This window comes from Marmota marmota, unplaced genomic scaffold, assembly GCF_001458135.2.
Source record: "Marmota marmota marmota unplaced genomic scaffold, marMar, whole genome shotgun sequence".
NCBI lineage: Eukaryota > Metazoa > Chordata > Mammalia > Rodentia > Sciuridae > Marmota > Marmota marmota.
Genome location: NW_026000174.1, coordinates 10,875,949 through 10,901,699, shown reverse-complemented (window position 1 = coordinate 10,901,699; position 25,751 = coordinate 10,875,949). Strand labels below are relative to the sequence as shown.

Genomic DNA, 25,751 nt, shown 5'->3' with positions numbered 1-25,751 from the left:
TGGCTGCATCACCTGGGTGTATATATCACCTATAGACATTTAGGTAGTTGTTTCCCATTTTTTCACTTTCATGAATAATGTATCCGTTGAAATATAAATTTTAACACACATCGTGATGGTTAGGATAAATTCCTCGAAGAGGATTCTGGGTCAAAGGCCATGTACATTTTAAAGGTTCTATCAATAACAGAAGGATGACTATATACTCACTTATTATTATGCAAAAATGTAAAGCTTTAATAATATTAAAGATGAACCTAAAAATTTCAAGAGGGTCAGACTTGTATAAAAAATGCTGACAAATTTTAAAAGAATATTATTCAGAGAATAAGTTTCCAACATTGTTAACAATTTTTAATTGCCTAGTTTTATAATCTTTTTTAAATATTTATTTTTTTAGTTGTAGTTGGACACAATACCTTTATTTTATTTATTTATTTTTATGTGTGCTGAGGATTGAACCCAGGGCCTTGCACATGCTAGGCTAGTGCTCTACCACTGAGCTACAACCCCAGCCCCAATTTTATATCTTTTAATGCATATTTCATTTCATTCCCATACTACAGGTCTCCAGCAAAGAACTAAATAATTTTTATCAGAAAACGTTTTTCAAAGTATAGAACTAAAAACTCAGTATTTCAGGGAACAAAGGTTCACCTGCAATGAAGAATAACCTTATCCCTTAAATAAATTAAAAACAACTCTTGTTTTTAATTTATTTAAACGATAACACTAGTCAAAGATTTGTATATTTTACTTAAAATGAGGTGGTTACAGAAAAAAGAATTCTGGCTTCCAAGACTAATGATTTAAATGGTGGAAACAGGCACTCTCAGATACTGGTAAGGAAATGATATATTACTAGGGCCTTTTTGGAGGCAATGTGGCATGCCCCTTGACCCAGCAATTCCAATTCTAGGAGTCTATTCTAAAGAAATACTCACTCATGTCCAAATGGATCTTCAATGCAGCATTGCCTGTAATAGTGAAAAATTGGAAACAACCTAATGTCAATTAATAAGGGAGTGGTTAAAAGAACTGAGGTATATCCACAATATGAAAATACTATGTGGCCATTAATAAACACAAGTAGACTGATCTCCTGACATGGAAAAATAGATATACTGTTAAGTAAAGCACTCACAAAAAATGAACACACAGGACCCGATTTATTTTGTAAATGATAGGTAAAATGTTTATAAACATATATATGAATGCATGAAAAACAGATCGAAACAGTATGCACCCCAATCTGTAAAACTGGTTATGGGAAATTTCATTTTATAATCCTATAGGTTATTTTTTTAAAGAGAGAGAGAGAGAAGGGAGAGAGAGAGAGAAAGAGAGAGAGAATTTTTTTTAATATATATATTTTTTTTTTCAGTTTTCGGTGGACACAACATCTTTATTTTATTTTTATGTGGTGCTGAGGATCGAACCCAGAGCCCCGCGCATGCCAGGCAAGCGCGTTACCGCTTGAGCCACATCCCCAGCCCCACAGATTGTGTATTACTTGAATAATTTACAACAAGAATATATTTCTAATACTGCCTGTAATAGAAAAAAAAATGTTTAAAAGATAAGAATGACTATGCTTTAGCCTAAAGCAAAAAAGCTATAAACACTCAGATTTAAATATTCCTTATTAAAATTTAAAATTCAGAGTAGAAGTTTTACCTTGCCTCCTTTAGAGTTTGTATCCTTCTCCAGTTTTTTCAAATTTTCTTTTTTGTCTGTTTTTTGCAAGGCTGCTGACTCTTCTTCCACATCATCTTCTCCTTCCCCTCTTTTTTTATCAGCTTTCTGATCTCTGATCTCAGCCACTTTTGCTGTAGGTCTAGATATTCTTGGAGACCTCCTTAAAGTAGGGCCCACATTTGTTTTCTCTTCTTCTTTTTCTGTCTTCTCTTGCTTGCTTTCTGGTTCTGGAATTTGGGCAGGACAATCTGGCTTCTTCTTCCGACTAGATATCCTAATTGTTAATTTGATGCCTTCTTTCTGCCTTTCAGAGGTTATCTCTGTATTTTCTGAGGCAGTTGTTTCTTCTTCAGGAACCAACTTATATTTAAATTTGCTTTTTTGCACAGAACCCTTTGTTTCAGAAGGATCCTCATTGTCTAGATTATCCATTTCTACTTTCTTGGACTCAGAATCCCTTTTGAGAATTTCTGGGTCTACTTTTTCCAGGAACTGACCTTCAAAAGAACTTGTACTCTGACACTCTACCCCTTCTTTTTCTAAGTCTGGTTTTTCACAATGCCCAGTCATTTTAGTTGGTGGGAAAGTTTCAGATGCGTCAGGAGGACTTGGTGGTTCTGATCCTAGAGTACTCTTTGGAACTTCTTCTGGTATGGGACTCAATCTTTGTGAGTCTTTATCAAGAAAAGTCTTTTTGGACTTCTCTAACTTTTCAAGACATTCTAGGATTGGTGGACTCTTATCCTTCTTACTTTTGGGGGACTTCTCTTCAAATTTCATGGTACAGGATTCAGTGACAGATAAAGCAGTTTTTAAAGAGAGATCCTTTACTATCTCAGAATCTGACTCAAGAGAAGTTTCCATTTCTGGAGGACCAGGTTCCTCTAACTGCCCTTTTTGACTCTGGGTCTCTAAGACTGAGACTGAACTATCTACAACCTTCCCTAAAAGGACTTCTTTCTCAAGCTCACTTATTTTCAAACTCGTTATGACAGAATTTAAGCATTCTGCTCCATTCCCCTCCATGATGACACTTCTATCCTTAGAAGAGCTATTGTAGACATCTTCCTTTGTATCATAAAACTTTGTCTCTATTTGTTCTGTCTTCAAAGTTGGAGTTACCTTTTCATCACCAACTTCTCCATTTACCATTAGTCTCCCTTCATGACTCAAAGTAGTAATGGTAGAGATCCTTTTACAAGTCTCTTCCTCTTGTTTTACTTCATCTTTTAAAAACTCTTTTGTTGGAGTAACTGATTTACATAAAGGTCCTTTGACTGGACTGTCAAAATCATCACTCAGTTTAATTTCTCGTTTTTTTAGTGGAATCTTGGCTTGCTGGTCATTTTTAAGTTTCTCAGTTTCTTCAGTAGATTTCTCTGTAATTTCTTGAGAAGATCTGATATTGCCACTAAACTCTAGCCTCTCGGGTTCCTGTACCACCAGTTTCTCCATGCTACCTTTGACATCTTTGGGATCTGCTCTGCATTCCTTCACTTCGATTTTAATGGGTTTGACATTTTCCTTGAAAGAATCACTTTCTTCTTTGACAATCTTTTTTTCCTCGACTTCTGGCAAAGTTTTTTCTACCTTCACTATTACTGGCAGTTTCACAAGTTCCTTTTGATCTTCTTTTTCAATTTTCATAGTAGTCTCTTCTAGAACACTGGCTGTAGAACAATTTACTGAATCTACTAGTCGCGCTTCACCTTTTGTCTTTGCATTTTCCTTTTGTTCCTCTAAAAAAAAAAATCAGAAAAAGTTTCAGTGAACAGAGCTTTCAAGATTATAATACATAACAGACTTAATATATTTCCATTTATTGTTTCTCTCTTCGCAGGGGTAGCATCTCTTTGTGATTGGGTATTTGACCCCCCCCCAAAAAAAAATCTGACAATTAAGAAAATGACAAAATTGTGAAGCACAACTTCCAGATATTAAAAAATTGCTATTTAGACAGACTCAGGTTACTGCTTTTTACTTTTAGTTCCAGTGTTCTCAATGGAATGTAAATATTTATACAGCTCAAATAATTTAGTCAAGCTTAAGGGATGGCTCAAAAATATGAAGCAGAAAATGCTACATAAAACATTGCCAAAAGGCCATATTTGTTTCATAAACTGACAATGTTCTTCTTTGCAAGTCACTGAGGACTTTATTTCAGTGAAGTAACATGAGCAGAGGAAAAATGAAAAAAGAAAAATAAAATAATGCTCAAAGGGAACTGCTAATAATATTTTAGGCTACTTCTGGTCATTATTTTTCACAAAATTGGGGTCACTCTGCTTTCGATTTTTTTTTACAGAAACATTAGCCCTTTTTTATGTTAATGTGACCTTTTAAAAAATCATTATTCATGACTATATTACATGCCTTGATGTGGTTATGCTACAGTTCACTTTACCAAATGGCTTTATTGATCATTTAAGTTAATATTTTACAAAGAAACTATTAATGCTTATATTTCCATTGCCTCTTTTTACCTTGTTGACTATGTATTTTCAGCCTTAACAAAGTACCTAATAGTACATATTTAAACATAACAAAAGCTAAAATCAAGTAAAAAGCATAAATCTCATGGGTAATCACAGAGATTGCACTGTATTTTCCAAATAAATTACTACTAATTTTAGTACATGTTCCATCCTTTCACCTTATCCTTGGAATGGAAAAACTTTAATTCTAAACGAAGTTTTACTGAGATATAAACTTAAAAACTTGAAGATTTTTGTCAATAAGCAAAGAGTAACAATTCAGAAGGATGTAAGTGGAGTAGATAAAAAGTGGGGAGATGAAACAGTGCATTTTTTAAAAATGAGAATTCTATTTTTAACTAAAGTGAATATTTTTACTACAAACTTCTTAAAAAATGTCTAATCATGTTTCAAATAAAATACTCAAAAACCATTTAGGACTCTTTGGACCTCAAGATTAAATTATCACAAAGTGCACAGATGCATTCTACCATCATGTATAACTAATTAAACCCAAATTACTATCTTTTAAATTAATTTCAACCAAACATTGTTAATACTGAACACAACTGAATATTTCTTCTATATACCTGTGGTTCAGGCATCATGATAGAACCTCACTGTGATCCTGACTCAAGGTAAGATTACATGTTTTTATTTGGAGTCAACTGATTTTAATTTGAGTAACAGTATGGCAGAATGAAATGAGAGATAAAATTAGATTGAAAACTCTTGGGTTTATCAAACCTAATTCAGAGAGTGGTATGTTATACTTGTATATATTTGTACTAACCCATCTTTTGTACTAACACAACTTTCTGCCCTTGTTACTTAATCTACTAATAAAGCAGCTGAACTAAATAACCTCCTCTAGTATTCTTCAAAAGTGTTATATTTCTGTAATTCCAAAAATGTTAAATCATTGAAAATTTAGGATATGGTTAAGTCCTTTCAAGAGAAAAATTTGATAATTATTATTATAGCTCCCCTACATTACATGGATATGTATACAGAACAGAAGGATCCTGACAGAATATGAACTTTTGAAAGCACTAGTAACTGGCAAAAAGGTCATTCAGTTATATAAACATTTCCCCAAGGGCAGTCAAAAGGAAATTGTAAATGAGTTTAAGAGGCATGAAATTTGAGGCAACAAAACTAAAGGAAAAAAATCACTTCAAAAATCACAATGCAGCAGCAACATTTCTCAATAAACTTCAAGAGAACTGGTATCTAATGTAGGTTTTTCAAAGCTGGTCCATTCATTTACTCAACAAATATTTATTTATTATCTGTTATGAGATTTCTCACCCAGTATAGCAGGGTGAGAAATCAAACACTGAATATTCCATGTAAATTAACAGTAGAGGACATCGCTAGTTGCTACTCAATATTTAATCTCTTGTACTAACACAACTCTGACTTTGTTTAGGAAGCCTCCTTGATCAAGCACCTTATAGCAATGGGTCATATGATATAGTAATGAAGATGTCATGAATAAGAGGATTTAGCTGAACTGCACTGTTGCCCTAATTTAATTTTCTTTGTGTCTAGACTCTGAACATCATACCTCCAGGAGCAATCAAAGCCACAAGAAAAAAAACAGAAACAGACTAAGTAAAGTTCTTGACTTCATGGAGCTCCCAATTCAGACTAGACTCATCACTTTTCATTATAAGAAAAAAATTTTAAAGTCAAATGCATTTCTTTCTGATATTTTAACTTTCACTTTTGTTTCTTACTATCCTTGTTTCCCATGCTCACAAAAATCTATGTATCTACTTCTTATATTTTACACTTGTCATCTTTTGGGTGATAAAGGGGTAACTAATCCATAATAAAGTCTTAGTTATTTTATAGTGATCATATTTTGCAATTAGACATGAGAAAACTCAAAACAATAGAGTAGTTCCAAACTAAAATCTTAAAAACTTACATGTAAATTAGCACAAACACTTAACAGAGCAATTTAGAATTATCTGTTTTAAGCTTAAAGAAATATACTCCATCACTAAGAAATTCTATTTCTAGAGAGTACAATTACATACAACTACCCAGAAATATATACATGAATATTTACTGCAGTACTGCTGTAGAAATAATAAACAAGAAAAATTCTAATACAGCTCAAATGGGGAAAAGGACAAATAACCACTTTATGATGAATAAAATGAAAAAAAAAGAATGTATATGGATTAACACACATAAATCTTAAAAACAAAATGAGTAACAAGTTGTAAAAGACTAGGAACAGCAGGATTTTGTGGAGCGGGTACTGGGAATTGAAGGGGCAAAGCAACATCGTCAATTATTTTTTGTATTTTGAGACAGGGTCTTGCTAAATTGCAGATGCTGGGCTCCGGCTTGAGATCTCTGGCCAGAGCTTACCAAGTCACTGAGATTACAGGTGTGAACCACAGCGCCCAGCCAGTAAAATACCTTTTTTAAAAGAAAAGTTATGAAACTCTCAAACCAATGCTATTTATTAAAGTGACCATATACATATGTGCAAAAAACAAATGACAGGAAATGAGTCACAGGGTTGTAGTTACTCCTGAAAATGGAATAAGGAGGAATGAGAAGGAAAGTGAAAAGAAGTACCACCTATTTTTTAAACAAAAGAAAATTTGGGCAAATCATTGAGAACTACTATATCAAAATGTTGGGTATACAGTGTTTTACATTCTTTGTTTATCTGAACTGATTCATTAAAAATTGAGAAGGTCACTTGAGCTCACACACCTAAAATTCCAGTGACTCAGGAGGCTAAGACAGGAGGACAGCATGTTCCAGGCTAGCCTCAGCACTTAGAAAGACCTTGTCACAAAATAAAAAATGGCAGAGATATGAAAAATTGTGGTATATATGTGTATTAATAATTGTAATGCAAAAAAAGAAGTACATGTATAAAGGCATAAATTGGCATGAACATACTTTATATACAGAGATATGAAAAACTGTGCTCATATGTACAATAAAAATTATAATGCATTGAACTGTGGAATAGCTGAACTTTTTTAATGAAGTATATGGACTACTTTTGCATAGTACTTGGGAATCATTATTAATTATTTGGCACCATTTTCTTACCATTAACTTTAGCCACATCAGAACATTCAGGATTTAAAAGAAGAAGCGGGGAGCGGGGTGAGGAAGGAGGAGAAGGAGGGAAAGGTGGGGAGGAGGAGGAGGAAAATTAGTTCAGAATTTCCTAAAGCTGCGACTAACAGTTTTCCTCTGTTAACTCACAAAAAGCCATTTATATCTATTCTGCAGCTTTTACCATTCCTCACTTTCTCCATTGATTAAAAAGTTACATAAAACGGTTAAGTATCATCAACTATTTTCTAGGGTTTTTAACGACTGCAGATAATACAACATCCAAGTCCTTCAGGCAAGTGGCCATGGCAAGCACTCAATGTCAACTATATAATTATTATATTACTGGCAAAATCTATCAGCCTTCAAGCACAGTTAGAAACTCGCTGTTTTATAGTTCTATTAACTGATTATTTCCCTATAAAGAATTAACAAATTTTCCTCTGTTTGCACATTACTTTATATAGATTTTTATAATAGCATTTATTACCCCGCATTATAATTATTTACTCAGAAATGTTATCTGTCCTACTGGTCTGAAGAATTACTCCTCTGGAGCAGAATCATGGATTATTCACTGTACGACACCTGCTTAACTAGACTGAACAAATTGAAATGGCAACAAATCCTACCCCACATGTTGACAAATAACAGTAATAACTTTTAAAATACATTAACAGGGAGCAGATTGTAAATCAATATTTAATTTTAAATTATTTGAAGTATATCTGATCAATTTACAAAGTAAGATTTGGGCAAGGACATAACATATTTAACAGATGCTAAATCTTTTGCCTCAGCCTCCCAAGTTGCTGAGACTACAGGCAGGAACTCCTTAGCCTGGCACCCCCAACCTTTCTAATAAATTTTGTTTTTAAAATTTTTAATTTAGTTTTTGTGTTACTGAGGATTGAACGCAGGGCCTTTTACAGATACTAGGCAAGCACTCTACCATACATCCTCTGCTGAGCTACATCCTCAGCCCTTTTCTTCCTTGAGCAAGGGTCTTGCAAAATTGACCAGGGTGGCCTTGAATTTACAATCCTCCTGAGGAGCTGGGAATACAAATGTGAGCCACCATGCCCAGCTATGTAATCTCAATTCTGATAAATAAATAAATAAGTAACCATGCCTAAAATAAACCCTAGAAGAAAAAGATCATGGCAGTTGCAGTGGCAGATATTTTCTCTCTATATATATGATCATATGTATAAGTCATTCATATATGTACATATATGTGTATAAAAAGGAACAAAATTGGTATTATAATAATTTCATGATTATTAGCTTATCTCTGATACACTAACACTGCCTACTAACCCTACTATTTGCTTTACCAACAACTCTATCAGTCTTCTTTTCTATTCTTAAACTTCCAATCTCTCTGTGAGGTCCATATTTTCAGATGATTCTGCCTTCAATTTCACAGAGAAAACAGAAACCACACCCTCTCATCAATAGACCAGTAAGCCTGCTCCTATTAAAATAGAGATACCTATTTTAAGCTAAGACAAATTCTTCAATCCATGATTTAGATTTCATCTCCTCCAGCCATGTGTCATCATCTTACTTGTTTTAATGAGATCTCATTGGCTGCAATATTGAGATTAGACTGAAGGAAAGGAATGATAGAAACAAGGATAGTTAGGATATTACTATGAAAAATAATGATAAAATCTCTTCAACAGTATCCCATTTAACTCAAATTTAAAAACAAAAACATTAATACATTTAAGGAAAGCCCAATACAATCTGCAGACCCCATTCCCCTATCTCTCAGGACCTTAGCTGTCTGACCTTATTTCCTCCTATTTTACAATACCCTACTCATTCTGCTTCAGTTACATTGGTCACAGGGGCCAGCAAACCATAAAGGATCCGACATTAAACATTTTTAGCTTTGTAAGCCATAGTTTCTCTACCACAACTACCAAACTCTTCTGTGATAGTCTGAAAACAGCCATTGACAATTGGATATTAAATAAATAAAATTCAAACCAGCCAGATTAATTTTTCCCACTACTCAGGAGGCTTAAGGAGGGAGCATCAACTCAGCCCAGGAGTTCAAGATCAGCCTGAGCAACATGGTAAGACCCTGTCTGAATTTTTAAAAATTAACTTAATTTTTTTTTGAGAGAGAGAGAGAGAGAGAATATGAATTTTAATATTTATTTTTGGACTGGGGATGTGGCTCAAGCGGTAGTGCACTCGCCTGGCATGTGTGCGGCCCGGGTTTGATCCTCAGCACCACATACAAACAAAGATGTTGTGTCCGCCGAAAACTAAAAATTAACTTAATTTTAATTTTTAAAAATTAAATTAACAAAACAGGCAGCAGGCCAGATTTTGCTTGTCCACCCTAGTCTGCTGATTTTTTGCTAAAATGTATTACTCATACTTGCTCCTACTTCAGAGTCTTGCATCCTTTGTTTTTGTATTTTGTGGTGCTGGGAACAGAACCCAGGGACTTGTATACGCTAGGTAAGCACTCTCCCAACTGAACTATAACCCCAACCCCTTACATTTGTTTTTGTTTGTTTAAAATTTCCTTGGGTATCTGCATTATTGGTTCTCTCAGATCCTTTTGGTCTTTGTCTTTACTCAAGCATTACATTTTCAGTTAGTCATTTTCTAAGACCCCAATCTATTCTTTTCCCAAATCACTGTACTATATATATATATATATATCGCTCCATATCACCATCTGCACTACAAATAACAAGTAATTTATAATCTTGTTTACTGTCTCATCCATACTTTGTGTAAACTGTGATTTTCATTCACAGCTATACTCCCACTACCAAGAATATTCAGCATATACTAAATAAATATTTTCTGACTGAAATGAAATACTACAGGTAAAAACAGATCTATGCTATTCCTAACAATTCAAATTTTGCCTGCAAAAAGCTTTTTGCCGGCTGAGGTAGTGGCTCGGTGGTAGAGCACTTGCCTAGAATTGTGTGAGGCACTGGGTTCGATTCTCAGCACCACATATCAATAAATAAAAATATAGGTTCATCAACAACTAAAAAAATATTTTTTAAAAAAAGCTTTTTGCCATTTTGAAAATGTTGATAAACTTTACAATTTCTAAAAGTGACTCAAAATATTTAATGTCTTGTCCCATTTTTTGCCAATAATCTATTCACTGTATGCAAGAATATTTCCAATTCTCATTCTAGTTTCAAATACTTCAGCACCATATAAACTCAACATCAAAAAAAAAAAGGTTTTGATAAACACATGTAATATTTCTCTCAATGTATAGGTGATATAATAGTATTCCAAAATTTATTATGGAATGTCCAAAAAAAGCAAATCCATAGACCCAGAAAGTAGAATATCTCTAAGAGCTGGGAGAAGAGAGAAATGGAGAATGGCAACAAAATGGATACATACTTTCTTTGTGGGTTGATGTGACTTTTCTAACATTAGACAGTAATTATGGTTGTACAACACCATCAATATACTAAAAACAAGCAACTGTACATATTAAAAAGGTGAATTTTATCTTAGCCTTTATAAAACAAACAAGTACTATATAAACCAAAATAAACACATATTTGGGCCAAATTAGCTATGTAAGTGGCCAGCCTACAAATTCTATTTTCTGCTAGATGTCATCAAATAATAGTTCCCATGTTCTATACATATGGGCAGAGGTATATTACTGCAAAAATCAACAAAAAGACAGTCTTTTTCAAATTAGCAGAATTTGAAAAACTATATTAAAGTTGAGATGTGTTCCCCTTGACTTTGTTTTTTCCTAGAAAAGTTTCTTTTTAACTTTTTGGTACCTTCAAAATTAGAATACAGTATCTAACATACAATGAAAATATATATTAAATGTCATGGCATTCACAGTATTCTGTAAGTACAAAAACTTCCAGGTAGTATACCACATGAACTGACACAGTGTATCTTCAATTGCCATAAAGGGGCTTAAAGGGCATGAAACACTCACTTGACCATCTAGTTTGAGAAGAACAATTTGACAGGTATTTAAGAGCTTTCGGCCTGATGTTAAAAATTGGCTCTAATGGAAGTGATAAAAATAGTGTAAATAAAGTCCCCAAAAAAGCTACAAAAAGAGATCAGGAAGGTGGGATTTCAGATGGCCCTTCAAGAATACTTGGACTTTCCTTGGGGATAGGGCAAAATGAGAAGGAGAGAACATGATAAAGTCACAGAAGGAATGCCCAAGACAACACAGAGTAAAACATCTAGACAATCTGCAACCAGTAATCATGTAAGGAAACAATAAAAGATAACACTAGAAAGAGAAGTAGAGGACAAATTATAAGATTCTGAATAAGAATTCTGACTAAGAAATTTAAATATTTTTTACTAATAATTATTATTATAATAATTATTATTATAATAATAATTTTTTAATAGTTAAAGATGGACAGCATGCCTTTTTTATTTATGTTTTTATGTGGTGCTAAGGATTGAACCCAGTGCCTCACACTTGCTAGACAAGTACTCTGCCATGGAGCTACAGCCCCAGCCCAAGAAATTTAAATATTTTTAAAAGTCAATTTTAATTTTCAGGGGCAGAGTCATACTGGGGATTGAGCTCAGGAGTGCGCTACCATTAAATTATACCCCCGGCCTATTTTATTTAGGACAAGTTCTCATTAAGTTGACAAGGCTGGCCTTAAACATGCAATCCTCTTGTTTCAGTCTCCCTAGATGACTGGCTCAATGTTAATTATCTTCCTCTTTGAAAGAAAACTCAACTCATTTATTTAGTTGGTAAACTTTCTAGGCTACTTGCTGTCATTATGAGATTTTGGCTTACATTTTGAAGTCATATTTCTATGGCACTTATATAAAAAGAAACAAAAATATTTGCTTACTGAGGTTAGATATAAGGCATGTCAATTTTACTAAAAATTTTTAAAAATATATTTTAACTGTAAAATTGGCTATATTATTCACCTTTCAGTGCCAATTTTTTTAAATCTTCTTGCTGCCTAATTCGAAATAATCAACCACACTTACTTTAAAAAATTTTGTCCCATGATGCCTTATCACTGACTGCATTAAATTTAAGATTGTTTCCAACTTAAAATCTATTCTGCCACCTCATATTACCCCTATAGGGCAATGTTTGTTTACATCTGAGAGCAACGAAAACAACAAACCAGGATCACATTCCTTTTACCTTGCCATGAAGTAGACCACAATAATTACATCTGAGAGAATCAGGATAAGGGATAAGGCTTTGGAGCCTGAATAAAATTACTACAAATTATATGTTAAATGCACCATCAAAAGTACACAGGGAGTTTGTCCATAACTCACTGTGTGTCCTAGGGAAAATTACTTAAAACACTTTGTCTCACTTCCCTCATCCGGGAAAAAAAGGAAAAGAAAAACAAAATATACAGTAGTCCTCCTCTTATCCAAGGTTTCACATTCTGTGATGTCAATTATGCATAATTACAGCCCTAAAAGAACAAAGGAGATTACAGTACATCTAGACATTTTGAAAGACAAAGACTATATCTGCATAACTTTTACTATAGTATATTGTTATAATTATCCTATTAATAATCATTGCTAATATTCTTTTCATTTGTAATTTTAATTACGACTATAGGATGTAGTTTGACATATTATACATATATGAAGTATAACTTCTCATTCTTGTGGTTGTATATGATGTAGAGTTACACTAGTTGTGAATATTCTCTTGTTGTGCCTAATTTATAACTATACCTGTATAGGGAAACAAAAACATGGCATATGTAGGGTCTGATAGTATCCACAGTTTCTAATAATCACTGAGGCTCTAGGACATATCCCCTAAGGATATAATTGTAATATACCTAATAGGGTTTGTTGTTGAGATTCTACGGCTTTAAGTCATGTGAATATCTTTAGAATAGTACTTACACATAGTAAACATCATATTTTAGCTATTTTATCACTATAGTGTAAGTCTGATCAAAGTAATTTTAGTCTACTTAGTTTACTGAACTCTTTCCTAAAATCATGCTTAACACACAGAAGATGAACAATAACTATTTGTTGTATAAATAAATAAGAAATAAGAATAAATAAGAAATATTTTGTTCTAAGAGGAAGAATGCAGAAAAATACTATTTGTTTTACCTTATTTTTTGAGTGCTAGGGATTGAACCCAGGACCAATCTTGCATGCTAAGCAGTCCCACTATGGCTAAACTAACCATATCCCAGCCCCAGATTAATCACTAGAGAAGGGGAAAAAACGAAGTAGGTTAAATATCCTGCACCTCCTCTTCCACATATTCAATAAATGACCTTGTACCTCACAGATCATTTTCTCTTAGTTGTGTTAGGAAAGAAAACATCAGCATTCATTGAAAATGCTTTCAGAAACAGTCTTTCTTCAGGGCTGGGATTGCAGCTCAGAGGCAGAGTACTTGCCTAGCACAAGTGAGGCACTAGGTTCAATCTGTAGAACCCTATAAAAATAAACAAAGGTATGTGTCCATCTATAATTTAAAAAAAAATTTTAAAGTCTTTGTGTAAATGGCCAATCAGCAGCTCCACCCAAGATCAACTCCAACAGCTTCTGTATTTTACAAAGGTCCACAGGCCAACATGGATATAAAACTCTGAGAAGTACTAAAGTAGATCTCTTTATTTATACAAAAGTATAAGCCAGAGGTAGAGCTTAGTGGAGAGTGGTAAGTAATTTCCTAGTGTTACACAAGGTTCTGGGTTCTATCCCTAGCATCAAAAAAAAAAAAAAAAAGAGAGAGAGAAAGAGAGAAAAGAAGTCTGGGACAAGTTTATGAATGTATCAATTTCCTCATCTTTAAAACTGAAAAACCAAGGAGGCATGAGGCACACATCTGTAAATCCAGCACTCAAGAGGATGAGGCAGGAGGACCACAAGTTCCAGGTCAGCCAGAGCAACTCAGTGAACCTCATAGTTTGGATGTGATGGTTAGTTATAAATGTGCCTCCCAATAATGAAAGGAGAGATAATTAGACTACAAGAGCTGTAACCTAATTGGTCCATCTCAGTCTAAATGGACTAGCTGAGTGGTAACTGGTAACTGTAAGCAGGTGAGGTATATGCTGAAGGAGGTGGGTCACTGTGGCAGAGGGTTAGAGGACCCCTTAGAACGGTTCAAATTCCCTTCAGCCATTCTCCAACCCATGCTTCCTGGAAGAAGCCCTTAGTGAAGCAGTGCTCTTCCATCACACCCTCTGCCATGATGGTCTGCCTGTCTGCCTGATCTTGGGTCCAGAACAATGGAGTGGTCTATCAAACACTAAACCACTAAACAGACAGCCAAAATACACTTTTTCTCCTCTAAGTTGTTCTTGTTGGATGTATTGGTCACAGTGATGGAAAACAAAGATAAGAACTGACACCAGGAGTGGGGTTATTACTGTGACTAACCTGATCATGTGGTTCAAAAGTCTTTGAAACGGGCTTATATGAGGAGTTTGAAGAAGTCTGAGTATGCAGGCTGCACAATGGTTAAAATGTTGTGAGCATACCTTAACAGGCAATTCTGGTGGGAGTCCTAAAGATCAAAATGCCAATAGGAATAGACAGCAAGGACTATGCACATGAAGTTTCAGAGGGAAATGAGAGCTCTATTGGAAATTGGACTGGAGGCCACTGTGAAAAATTCGGGCAAAGAATTTTTCTATGTTTTACCTGTATCCTGAGACTTTATATGTGGCTAAATTTAGAAGTGATAGACTAATTAATCTGGTAGAAAAACTTCAGGACAGTGTAACATTCAACTAGTGGTAAGGCTATTGCTGGCAGCATGTAGCTAGGTATACTGTGAGAATTGGTAACAAAAAGAATGAAAGAAGGATTTATGAAACTTATCATTTGGTCACAAAAGTACATATAAAACTGAAGCCAAGGAAGCTGTGCTTATTATAGCTATGAAAGAGATGCTAAGTACTTTGCAAAAAGATAACAGAAAAGATGGTTTGAGGACAGCTCAGTATTTTGCCAGACCATATCTATTGCAGGTTCAAGGATGTAAACAGGAAGATTCTTTTAGAAAAGAGATCATGAAGACCCCCTGATAACACAATGGGGCTAGGAAGTTGTTTTACTGTGCTCAGCTGCTGAGGTACTCAGAGGTCATGTTCCCAGGGGGCCCAAATATTGCTGAGCTGGCAGGAGACCTTGACATCATCCACACTATGCAAATTCTACAGAAATGCAAGACGCTAGAGTTAAGTGGTCATGCAGGCTTCCACTAAGATTTCAGAGGAAGGACTTGGAGACCAGGCAAAGTATAACAGGATCAGAATTCCTATAGGCTGCCCTTAAGAGGTGAGCTATAAAGGTGAAATCAAAGCTAGAATTTAAGAAGACCCCAGAAATTAAGAGATGCCAGTAATTTCTGTCTGACAAAAAAAGGTGCTATATGCAGAGAGAGCCAGGCTAAAAGGGAGGCCATATATGCTGCTACCAGCAAGTGCAAGGGGTAGGACTACCCAAGCTCTTTGGAGAATATATCTCACCATCACATACCTTAGATTCTATACACAGTTATTTGTCTGGCTGAGGACAGTAAGTCTTGTTTTGGTCCTATTCTTTCTTTCTATATCCCTGTTTCTCCTTTCTGGAATGGAAACCTTTAGTCTGGACCAGTGTATACTGGATATACCTAACTCACTTTTTGTCTTTATAGGGGGGCTCATAGTAAAGAGTTTGTCTTTGATGAAACTTTGGACTTGGATTTTCAGCAATGCTAAAATTCTTAAGGCTATGAATATACTCAGATAAACTAAAACATTTTAAATTGTGAGATGAACATGAGTTTTTGGGGACAGGGGTAGGATGCTACAGTTGTAATCTAAGGTAACCTCCAAAAGCGACTATGTTAATACAGGAATATCCAGAGGTAAAATTTAGATTATGAGAGCTGTTATCTAACTAGTCTATCCTACTTTAAATGAACTAACTGGGTGGTAACAGTAGGCAGGTGTGGTATGGCTGGAGGAGGTGGGTCATGGGTGGGGGTGTGTGCCTTGGAAAGGGTTATCTTCCCTGGGGTCCCTCCCTACCTGCTCTGCTTCTAGGCCACCATAAATGGTGCACCCTTCTACAATTATATTCTCCTTTACCTTAAGCCTAGGACAATGGCATCAGCCCACCTTGGATTAAACTTCTAAAACAGAGAGCCAAAAATATATTTTCCTTTCTCTAAGTTGTTCTTGTTGGGTATTTTGGTCACAATGCCCCAAAGCTGACTAACACAGGGAATCCCTGTCTCAAAACTAAACAGGGCTGGTAAAGTAGCTTGATGGTGAGCCCTGGATTCAATCCTCAGAACTGCAAAAATTAATAAACAAAACAAATAAATAAATAATAATTGTTATCAAAAAAAGTTGCTATGTGGATTAAATGAAAACCCAAATGCAACATTTGATTCACTGCAAAGAAAATAGGATATGCCCAATAAGTGTTTACTATAGTTATAGTTGAAACCTTCCTCCTCTACTTGAAACCCCAAGAAATTTGGAATTCAATATTAAAAAATGTTCTACTACGAAGAAAATATTTTTTTCCTTCTTCTTTAAACTATATAGTGAGTGTCCCATCAAAATCAATGTCAAATTTAATGTCTCCTAAAAAGAAACAACAGCCTCTTAAATTTCTATTACACTGACTCTTGTTTCAAATTCATATTCTCTCCAATTTTGATTTTAATTGTGTATGAGAATAAGCAAATACAGGAATGAATGACCCAACTGAATAACAAAGTGAAAAAAAATATCAAGTTTAAACCCAGAACGAATCCTAGTTATTCAAAGACTCTAGAAATTCAATAGGGGGTTCAGACTATTTTAAAATTACTACACTTTACTGAAGTAGCCCACAAATTTAAGATGAACATATAGAAAAGAAGTTTCAAATTAAAAAAATATGCCTTACATGTAAAACCACCCTAGATATTTGAAATTATGTAAACAATGAGGGCAATAATGAAGATTTTGGCCAAAAGTAACTCTTAACCTATAGAAACATTATGCGTCACATGGAAAAGTTAAATTTATTGCTTTTAAGAGATGTTTCATATATAGGGGATACATTATAAATAGTTTGTTCAAAGCATCAAAGAAAGAATACAGATCTGGATATGGTGATGCACACCCATAATTCCAGCCACTTGGAAGGCTCGGGCAGAAATGTTGCAAGTAGGAGGCTACCTGGGCAGCTTAGCAAGACTGTGTCTTTAAAAAAAAAAAAAAAAAAACAGTATGGGGATTTTAGGTCAGTTATACAGCACTTGCCTGGCATATGCAAGGCTCTGAAATCCATCTTTGATACTGGGGGAATTAAAAAAAAAAGTTTTTCAGTTTAAATCAAAACACAATGGCAAATTAAAAGCATCTAGTAGAAGGAAACACAATAGGAAACCATATTCCTTTCCCTGTCACTGAAAGTTTTGTTATCAATAACAAATAATAACTAAAAAGATGTCATCTAAAATTTCAGTTGGTTTCCTTACTTAGAGAGTTAGAAGTTGGATCTACTCTCCAGGAAAGGTAAGGATTTCATCCGCCTAGTTAAGTAAAATAGAAAACTCAATCACAAATAAGCTTCAATAATAATAATTATCTTAAGAATTATCTTTGGAACTTAAAGAGTTTCCAAAATGCAAAACAAAACCAAACATCCCAATTGAAAAATGGACAGGCCAAGGAATGGTAACATCTGTCTGTAACCCCAGCTACTTTGAAGGCCGAGGCAGAAAGGTCACTTAAGCTGAGGGGTTCATGACTTCAAGACCAGCATGAGCAACATAGTAAGACCTGTCACAAAAACACAGGATAAGCTGGGCATGGTAGAGCACACCTATAATCTCGTAACTCGGGAAGCTAACTAAAGCAGGAGGGTCAAAATTTTGACTCTAACCTGGATAACTTGATGAGACTCTGTCCCAAATAAGAAAGGATGGCGATGTAGTTCAGTTATAAAGAGTTCCTGGGTTCAATTCTCAGTAACACAAACAAAAAGCAAAACTACACAGGACAAAAGATTTGAATAAATATTTTGCCAAAGATATATAAATGGTTGATAAACACTTGACAAGATATTCAACGATTATAAACTAATGATTATAATGATTACAACACGTAAAACAAAAAAAATAACAAGTGCTGACAAGGACATGAAGAATCTGAAATGCTTGTGAAACGATGGTAGGAATGTAAAATGATGTAGCTGTTGTGGAAAACATTGTGGAAGATCCTCAAAAAATTAAACATTATATTACCATATGATCCAGAAAATCACAATAGACAAAAGGTAGAAGAGTAAATCAAGTATCCACTAATGGATAACTGAGAAACAAAAAGTGGTATACACACACAATAGAATATTATTCATCCTTAAAAAGGAAGAAAATTGTGAGACATGCTACCATATGGATAAAGTTGAAGACAACATGTCAAATTAAATAAGCCAGTCATAAATGGACAAATACTTTTTTATATTTCTTTGGTATGAGGTTCCCAGAAGATAGTAAATGCCAGAGGTTGGCAGGAGGAGAAAATGCGGAGGTAGTGTTAAACAGGTACAGTTTCTATCACGCAATTCTACCACAATGTGCATATACTTAATGATAGAGAAATGTACACTTAAAAATGGGTTAAATGGCCAATTCTGTGTTATGTATATTTTCCTAAAAAGTTCACTAAATGTCTTAGCATTCTTAAATAAGAATATACTTTGATGATTTGAACCTATTTGACTTAGTTTAATGTTTTATGTGAGAACAAATCTGATTTTTTTTTTGCTCTTTTTCCTTTAAATTAAAACAACAACAACAAAATAACCCTTATTTTATAGGAAGGCTCTCAATTTGAGATAGAAATTCAGAATTATATAGTTGAGTAGAGGAGAAGAAGACAGAAGAGATTACAAAACAAAGCAAAAGAAAACACACAAAAAAACCTTGTTTAGGTGTTTCTTCTTCTTTTTTAGTCTCCTCGTCCTCTAAGATGGGACTTTCCCGGGAAGAGATGTCCTGTTGGCTAGAGTTTTTCAATAGTACAGGATCAATTTGTGCTTTCAGGAGTGCAAGAGTCTCAGCCAACTCGTTTCGATTTCTAAACAAGGGAAGAAACAAGACAGTATAAAAATCTTTATTCTGAAGAACTTTTTGAATAATATCTATTAGAAATAGGTATTTTTTTAAATATTTATTTTTTAGTCATAGTTGGACACAATACCTTTATTTTATTTATTTATTTTTATGTGGTCTGAGGATTGAACCCAGGGTCTCGCAAATGCGAGGTGAGTGCTCTACTGCTGAGCCACAATCCCTGTCCTGGAAATAGGTATTATTATAAAGAAAAAAACACACATTTAAGAATATCGAAAACACAGGTGCAGCTAACCATAATTAACCCTGAATTCTAAAAATAAGTATTAAAAAAGGCATGTTATATGGCCGAGGTTGTGGCTCAGTGGTAGAGCGCCTGCCTAGCATGCGTGAGGCATTGGGTTCAATCCTGGGCACCACATAAAAAAATTTAAAAAACAAATAAAATAAAGGTATTGCATCCCTCTACAACTAAAAAAATTTAAAAACAAAAAAGAAAGGCATGTTATAATTATATCTAATACTGGGATTCATAGTTACATGCACAATATAACTGAAATTATTCTCTCTACTGATTAGAAAAGCAATGCGTATCTCTTTAGATGAAAGCAAAAAATAGGACACTAAACAAAAACCAGAAATTAATCACTGAAAAATATTATGTAATCTCTAAGGATGTAAAACTTGATTGAAGAAGTAGTTTCTAAGCTACAACTAAAAAAAACTCTAAAAAAAGAGTAGTTTTTTAAATAAAGTTGAGTTATTTGGAAAGAATTTTTTCAATCTTCAGAGATAGTAGCATCTTATACTTTTATAAAATTATGATCTAGAACTTTCTGAATAATTATGGCAAAAAGCTCTAATAAGTTCAAAAACAAAAGGGTTTAGTTGATGATTTTGTTTTGCCAATGATGATTTATACCTAAACATGAGAACTCAGTTTCATTTAACAATACAAGGAAATCCCCTATAAATAAAATTCTTGGGGCTGGGGATGTGGCTCAAGCGGTAATGCACTTGCCTGGCATGCGCGGGGCACTGGGTTCGATCCTCAGCACTACATAAAAATAAAGATGTTGTGTCCACCAAAAACTGAAAAGTAAAAATTTTTAAAAAATTTCTCTTTCTCTAAAAAAAAAAAATTTCTAATCCACAAATTATTTTTTCTAGCAAAAGCAGAAGTGTAGTATGGTTACTTTAAATGCTACTCAAAACTAAGAAAACTCACTTGGATAATTTTCCTGCTCAAACAAAGAATATGAGATGGTGAGTGTGAAATAGACTCAGAGTTCAGAAACTTAGCTCTAGAGCTGATACTAAGGTAATCAAAACATGACTTTCTTCCGCCAAGTTCTCAAAGAACTGTGCATGTACCTTGAATTCCATGTAATTTAGATGACATTGTTAGTTTTCAGTCGTGTCATATATCCCCAATCCTATCCATGTCCAGATCTATGCCAGCTAGACTCTACTGCTTGAGAGTGAAGTTGGATTAAGTGAACTCTAAAAGAATGTTTAATGAATGAAAGTAATACTTTCACACACAAGATGTCTAGGTGCCCCTAGATAAGTCATACACACACTGAATATTCCTTTTCTGAAATGCTTGGAATGAGAAGTGTTTTAGGTTTCAGATTTTTCTGATTTTGGAATATTTACACATGCATAGAGAGATATCATATGGATGAGACCCAAGTCTAAACCAAAAATTCATTTTTATACATGCTTCCTACATACAATTGGTAATTTCCATATTTTTAATCATTTTGAATATTAAACAACACTTGTACACACAGACATCAGAAAACAAAGGTGTCACTATCTCAGCCTCCATGTGGACAGTCTTAAGATATTTGGCATCATCATCATTCCTGTCTGAGTTTATATACTACCAAAAAGCAATCACTTTCTTATACTTATTCACATACGAATAAAAATTATTGCCAGGTATGGTGACATACGTTTGTAATTCCAGCAACTCAGAAGGCTGAGGCAGGAGGAATACAAGTTTGAGGCCAACTTCAGCAACTTAGCAAGGGTCTAAACAACTTAGTGAGAGAGACCCTATTTCAAGTAAAAAATAAAAAGGGCTGGGGATGTGGCTCAGTAGGAAAGCATCCCTAGGTTCAATCCCCAGTATTAAACACACACACACAGAGTATACCATTCATATAGTTAAAAAAAAAATGATGTATTCAGGGTTACTACACAGCACAATAGCCTATGCAAGCTGTTTCACAAAACAATAAAAAGGTTCCAACCTCCAATAATAATGTTTTGATAAAAATGTTAATGTGCACTGATTTTGTGTTTTCTAATGTGAGAAGAAATATCAGAAGCAGTTCAAGGACCAACAAGGTGAGTCTTCTAGGGATGAAGAAACATTCTGCTGGATGGCTTTTTAAAATGTTTCTTCCACAGTCATATGCATTATGAACAACTGTTTTTGTTTTAGAAGACTTTGGTGTTATAAACTAATATTATTGCATATTTTTTCCATATTCTTTATTAAGTAAAACTGAAGTACAATAAAGTGCACATATTTGAAGTATGCAATTTGATGAGTAACATGTATATAACTAATACAATCAATACAAAAAGCATTTCTTTGCTTAAATTTGAAATCATGCAGACTGTGTTTCCTGCATGATTTATTACATTAGAAATCAATCGCCTTAAGATACATAGAATCCCACCCCATGTCAACCGTTTCAAAATTAAATGGCACACTTAATCTCTGAGATCAAGGAAGAAAGCACAAGGAAAGTAAATAAAAAGTACTTTGAACTAAGTGATAATAAAAGCTGAAAGTATTAGGATTTCTCAGATGAAACAGTACTCACGTGAACATTTATAACTTAAAGTACTTGTATCAGAAAGAAACTAGAATAACAATCAAATTATTTTCAAATTAAGTAGTAGGAAGGAAAAAATAAGTGTAGGAGAAGAATTATATGAAATAGAGAAGAAATAATACAGCTAAAAGTTAGTATAAATCAAACAAGTCTAATCAAGAAAAAAGCAAGAACACAAAAATAATGGAACGTAAGTTATCAAAGTAACCCTACAGATGCTAAAAATATATTAAGGTAATATTACAATTTATGCCAACATATGTGATAGCTTACATAACATGATCTATATTAAAGAAGGATCCATGTACTGCTGAGAAGAAAATGTATTCATTGATGGATGAAATATTACATATATATTATAATATATGTCTGTTAAATCTAAATTATAGATTGTATTATGTATTTCTATAGTTTCTTTATTTAGTTTTTGTTTCGAAAGTGTCTTCAGTAGTGAGAGAGGTGTGTTAAAATCACCCAGTATTACGATGTTGTGATCTATTTGAGTCTTGAAGTTGAGAAGTTCGTTTGATGAATGAAGATACTCCATTGTTTGGGGCATAAATATTATGAATGTTATGTCTTGTTGATGTATAATTCCCTTAACCAATATGAACTGTCCTTCTTTGTCCCTTCTGATTTACACTGGCCTGAAGACCACTTTATCAGATATGAGCATAGAAAACCTTGCTTGTTTATGCAATCCATGTGATATGTTTTTTCCCATCCTTTCACCTTCAATCTGTAGATTGAAGTGAGTCTCTTAGAGACAGCATATTGTTGGTTTTTTTGTTTTTTAAATCCAATCTGTCGGTTTATGTCTTTTGATTGATGAGTTTAGACCATTAACATTCAGGGTTATTATTGAGATGTGATTTCTACACCCAGTCATTTTGGTTTATTCCTAGTTTTTAATTTGAATTAAGTTTCTCCTTTGATTGACTATTCCTTTAATGTAGTTCTTCCCTTTGTTGGTTTTCATATATTTTTTATTTCATATGCATGGAATATTTTGAAATGCAGGCTTTCTGGTTGAGAATTCTATTAGTTTTTGTTTTATCATGGAGGGATTTTATTTCAATTTCAAATCTGAAACTTAATTTTGCTGGACATAGGATTCTTGGTTGGAATCCATTTTCTTTCAGAGCTTGATATATGTTATTCTAGCACCGCCTAGCTTTGAGGGTCTGGGTTAAGAAACCAACTGATATCCGTATTAGATTCCCCCTGTATGTAGTCTACTATTTTTAAAAAATTCTATCCTTATTCTGTATACTAGGTATTTTCATAATGATGTGTTTTGATGTGGATCTGTTGTAATTATGCACATTTTGGGGGGTCCTGAAAGCCTTTTGTATTTGATTTCCCATTTCTTTCTTTAGATTTGGGGGATTTTCTGGTATTATTTCATTGAAAAGATTGTGTATGCCTTTGGTTAGTATCTCTGCACCTTCATCCATCCCAATAAATCTTAAATTTGGTCTTTTCATATTATTCCATAGTTCTTGGAAATTCTGTTAATGGTTTCTTAACATCCTCTCTCTGTGGTTCACTCTATTTTGTCCTCATTGCCTGAGGTTCTGTCTTCCAAGTGGTTTAGTCTGTTGGTGATGCTTTCTATTGAATTTTTAATTTGGTTTACTGTTTCTTTCATTTCAAGGACTTCTGCTTGATTTTTCTTCAGAATCTCTTTATTGAAGTTATCTTTTGCTACCTGTATTTGCTCTCTTACATCATCCTATACTTTGCAGATCAGTTTAACTATGTACATTTTAAACTTCTTCTCTGACATTTCTTCCACAGTGGTGTTATTGAGGTATCTTTGTTTGCTTGGGGTGATTTGTTTCCTTGCTTTTTCTTGTGATTTGTGTGTCTACCCATCTAACTGTATGGATCTGTAAAATTTCTACCCTGTGGATTTATAGCATCCCTAAAGGTTTCCAGTACCTCACTCTTTAGGGGGAGACAAGGAATAGCAACAACCAATACAAACAATTTATAGCATTAAACCAAATAATTTCTACCATAATATCTACAATGTAATTTATCAAAATAAACAGAAATATTTGATCAGTTATTGCCTATAATAAAAACAGCAAGTTTGCAAAAGGGTTTACATTTTCAAATGGTGGACACAGAGAAAACAGAAGTGATAGAGAATGAGATGATTACGTAGGAGTAGGAGAGAAGACAGAATAAAAAGATTAAAGTAAGAGTGAAAGAGAACAGTAGAGACTGGCTGTCAGTGGAAGAAAAGAGAATCAAGGGAAAGAAGAGAAAAAAAATATATATATATATATAAAAGAAAAATTTTTTAAAATTAAAATGAATACAAAACAAAACCCCAATATACTACTCAAACATTCTAGTTCACAAAAAAAAACTAATCCATGTAAAATATCTGACTTCAAAAATTCTAGTGATGAGAAGAGAAAAAAAAATAGGAGACTGTATAAATGGCCATGTACCATTAAGTTATCACTTAAACAGTGAACAAGAATTTAAAAAAGAAAGAAAATGAAAAAAATCTTGATGAAAAGTTAAATTCTTTCCAATGGAATTCAAAATATTCTCTTTGGTTTGTATCTCTTCTCAGCAGTTTTAGGTGGGGTCTTCTGGAGTATAATGCTCCACCCTCTGGATTGCTGGAATGAGAGAGGTAATCTCATTGCAGAATTCTTAGAGGCAAGGTTTAGGTTTAGGGCGGATTCCAGGAGCTTCACTGAAAGTTAACTGGTCTGGAGAATTTAATCAGCATACCTCCAGCACCCTGGTCTGTGCTGGAAGACTGCTCCCCTAGGATCCACTTGTGTGGTGGTGGTGGTGGTGGGGCAAATCTTAGTCCCTTACATTACCTGCAGACCCCATGTTTCCTGGTCATGGGTTCAATTTCCAACTTCTCCCTCCCCTGCCCTTAGGAGTTCCTGGCCAGATGCATCTCTCCCAACAGGTCCTGCAAGCAGGTGGATTGGAGGGGGAGGGGAAGAGGCTGGTGGGTTTCTGCAACCAGTTGTCCCCTGTGTATACCTCTCTCCATGTTTGATTTTCTCCTGGTCACTTATGCACACTCTAATCATGCAGCATGCGTTTAATGGGCTTGTATTTCGGACCAAACTAGGTTTGCCAGGAATTGGGTCCTTCAGCGGCCAGGCCCCAGTGTAGCAGCCACAAAAGGTTTCCTTCTTTTCTCTTCCACATGCTGCCTGGAGAGATGGCAGTTTCTTTTCCCTCACACGGGTATCATGCAGCAAGTTCTTCAGGTTTGCCGGGAAATGTCCTAGAACTCTAAATGCTCCATACCCAGACACGCCTCCAGCCTCCCAAAAATATGGGTTCCTTTAATTTCTTATCCCTCTATTATGCTCATGGAGGGACTTCTCCGGCTGAAGATTCTAGCCTGGCTGTGGCAACGGCTGTGCTGCTGGGGATTTTTTCCTAATTTTATTATATCCAAACTCCTGAATCCCCCATCTGCTTTGACTGTTCAGTTTTAAACACCAGTAAAGTCTCTTTTTTTTTTTTTTTTTTTTT

At 34.4% G+C, this 25,751-nt stretch overlaps 1 protein-coding gene across 1 annotated transcript in view; it reads right to left on the bottom strand.

Moving 5' to 3' along the window:
• Rsf1 (remodeling and spacing factor 1) overlaps positions 1–25,751 on the bottom strand; it is a 137,865-nt gene that overhangs the window by 38,887 nt on the left and 73,227 nt on the right. The window contains exons 6-7 of the mRNA XM_048787878.1: positions 19,218–19,372; positions 1,678–3,437 (exon numbers count right to left, since the gene is read on the bottom strand). Of these exons, the coding sequence (XP_048643835.1) occupies positions 1,678–3,437; positions 19,218–19,372 (1,915 nt within the window). The remainder of the gene's footprint in view (positions 1–1,677; positions 3,438–19,217; positions 19,373–25,751) is intronic.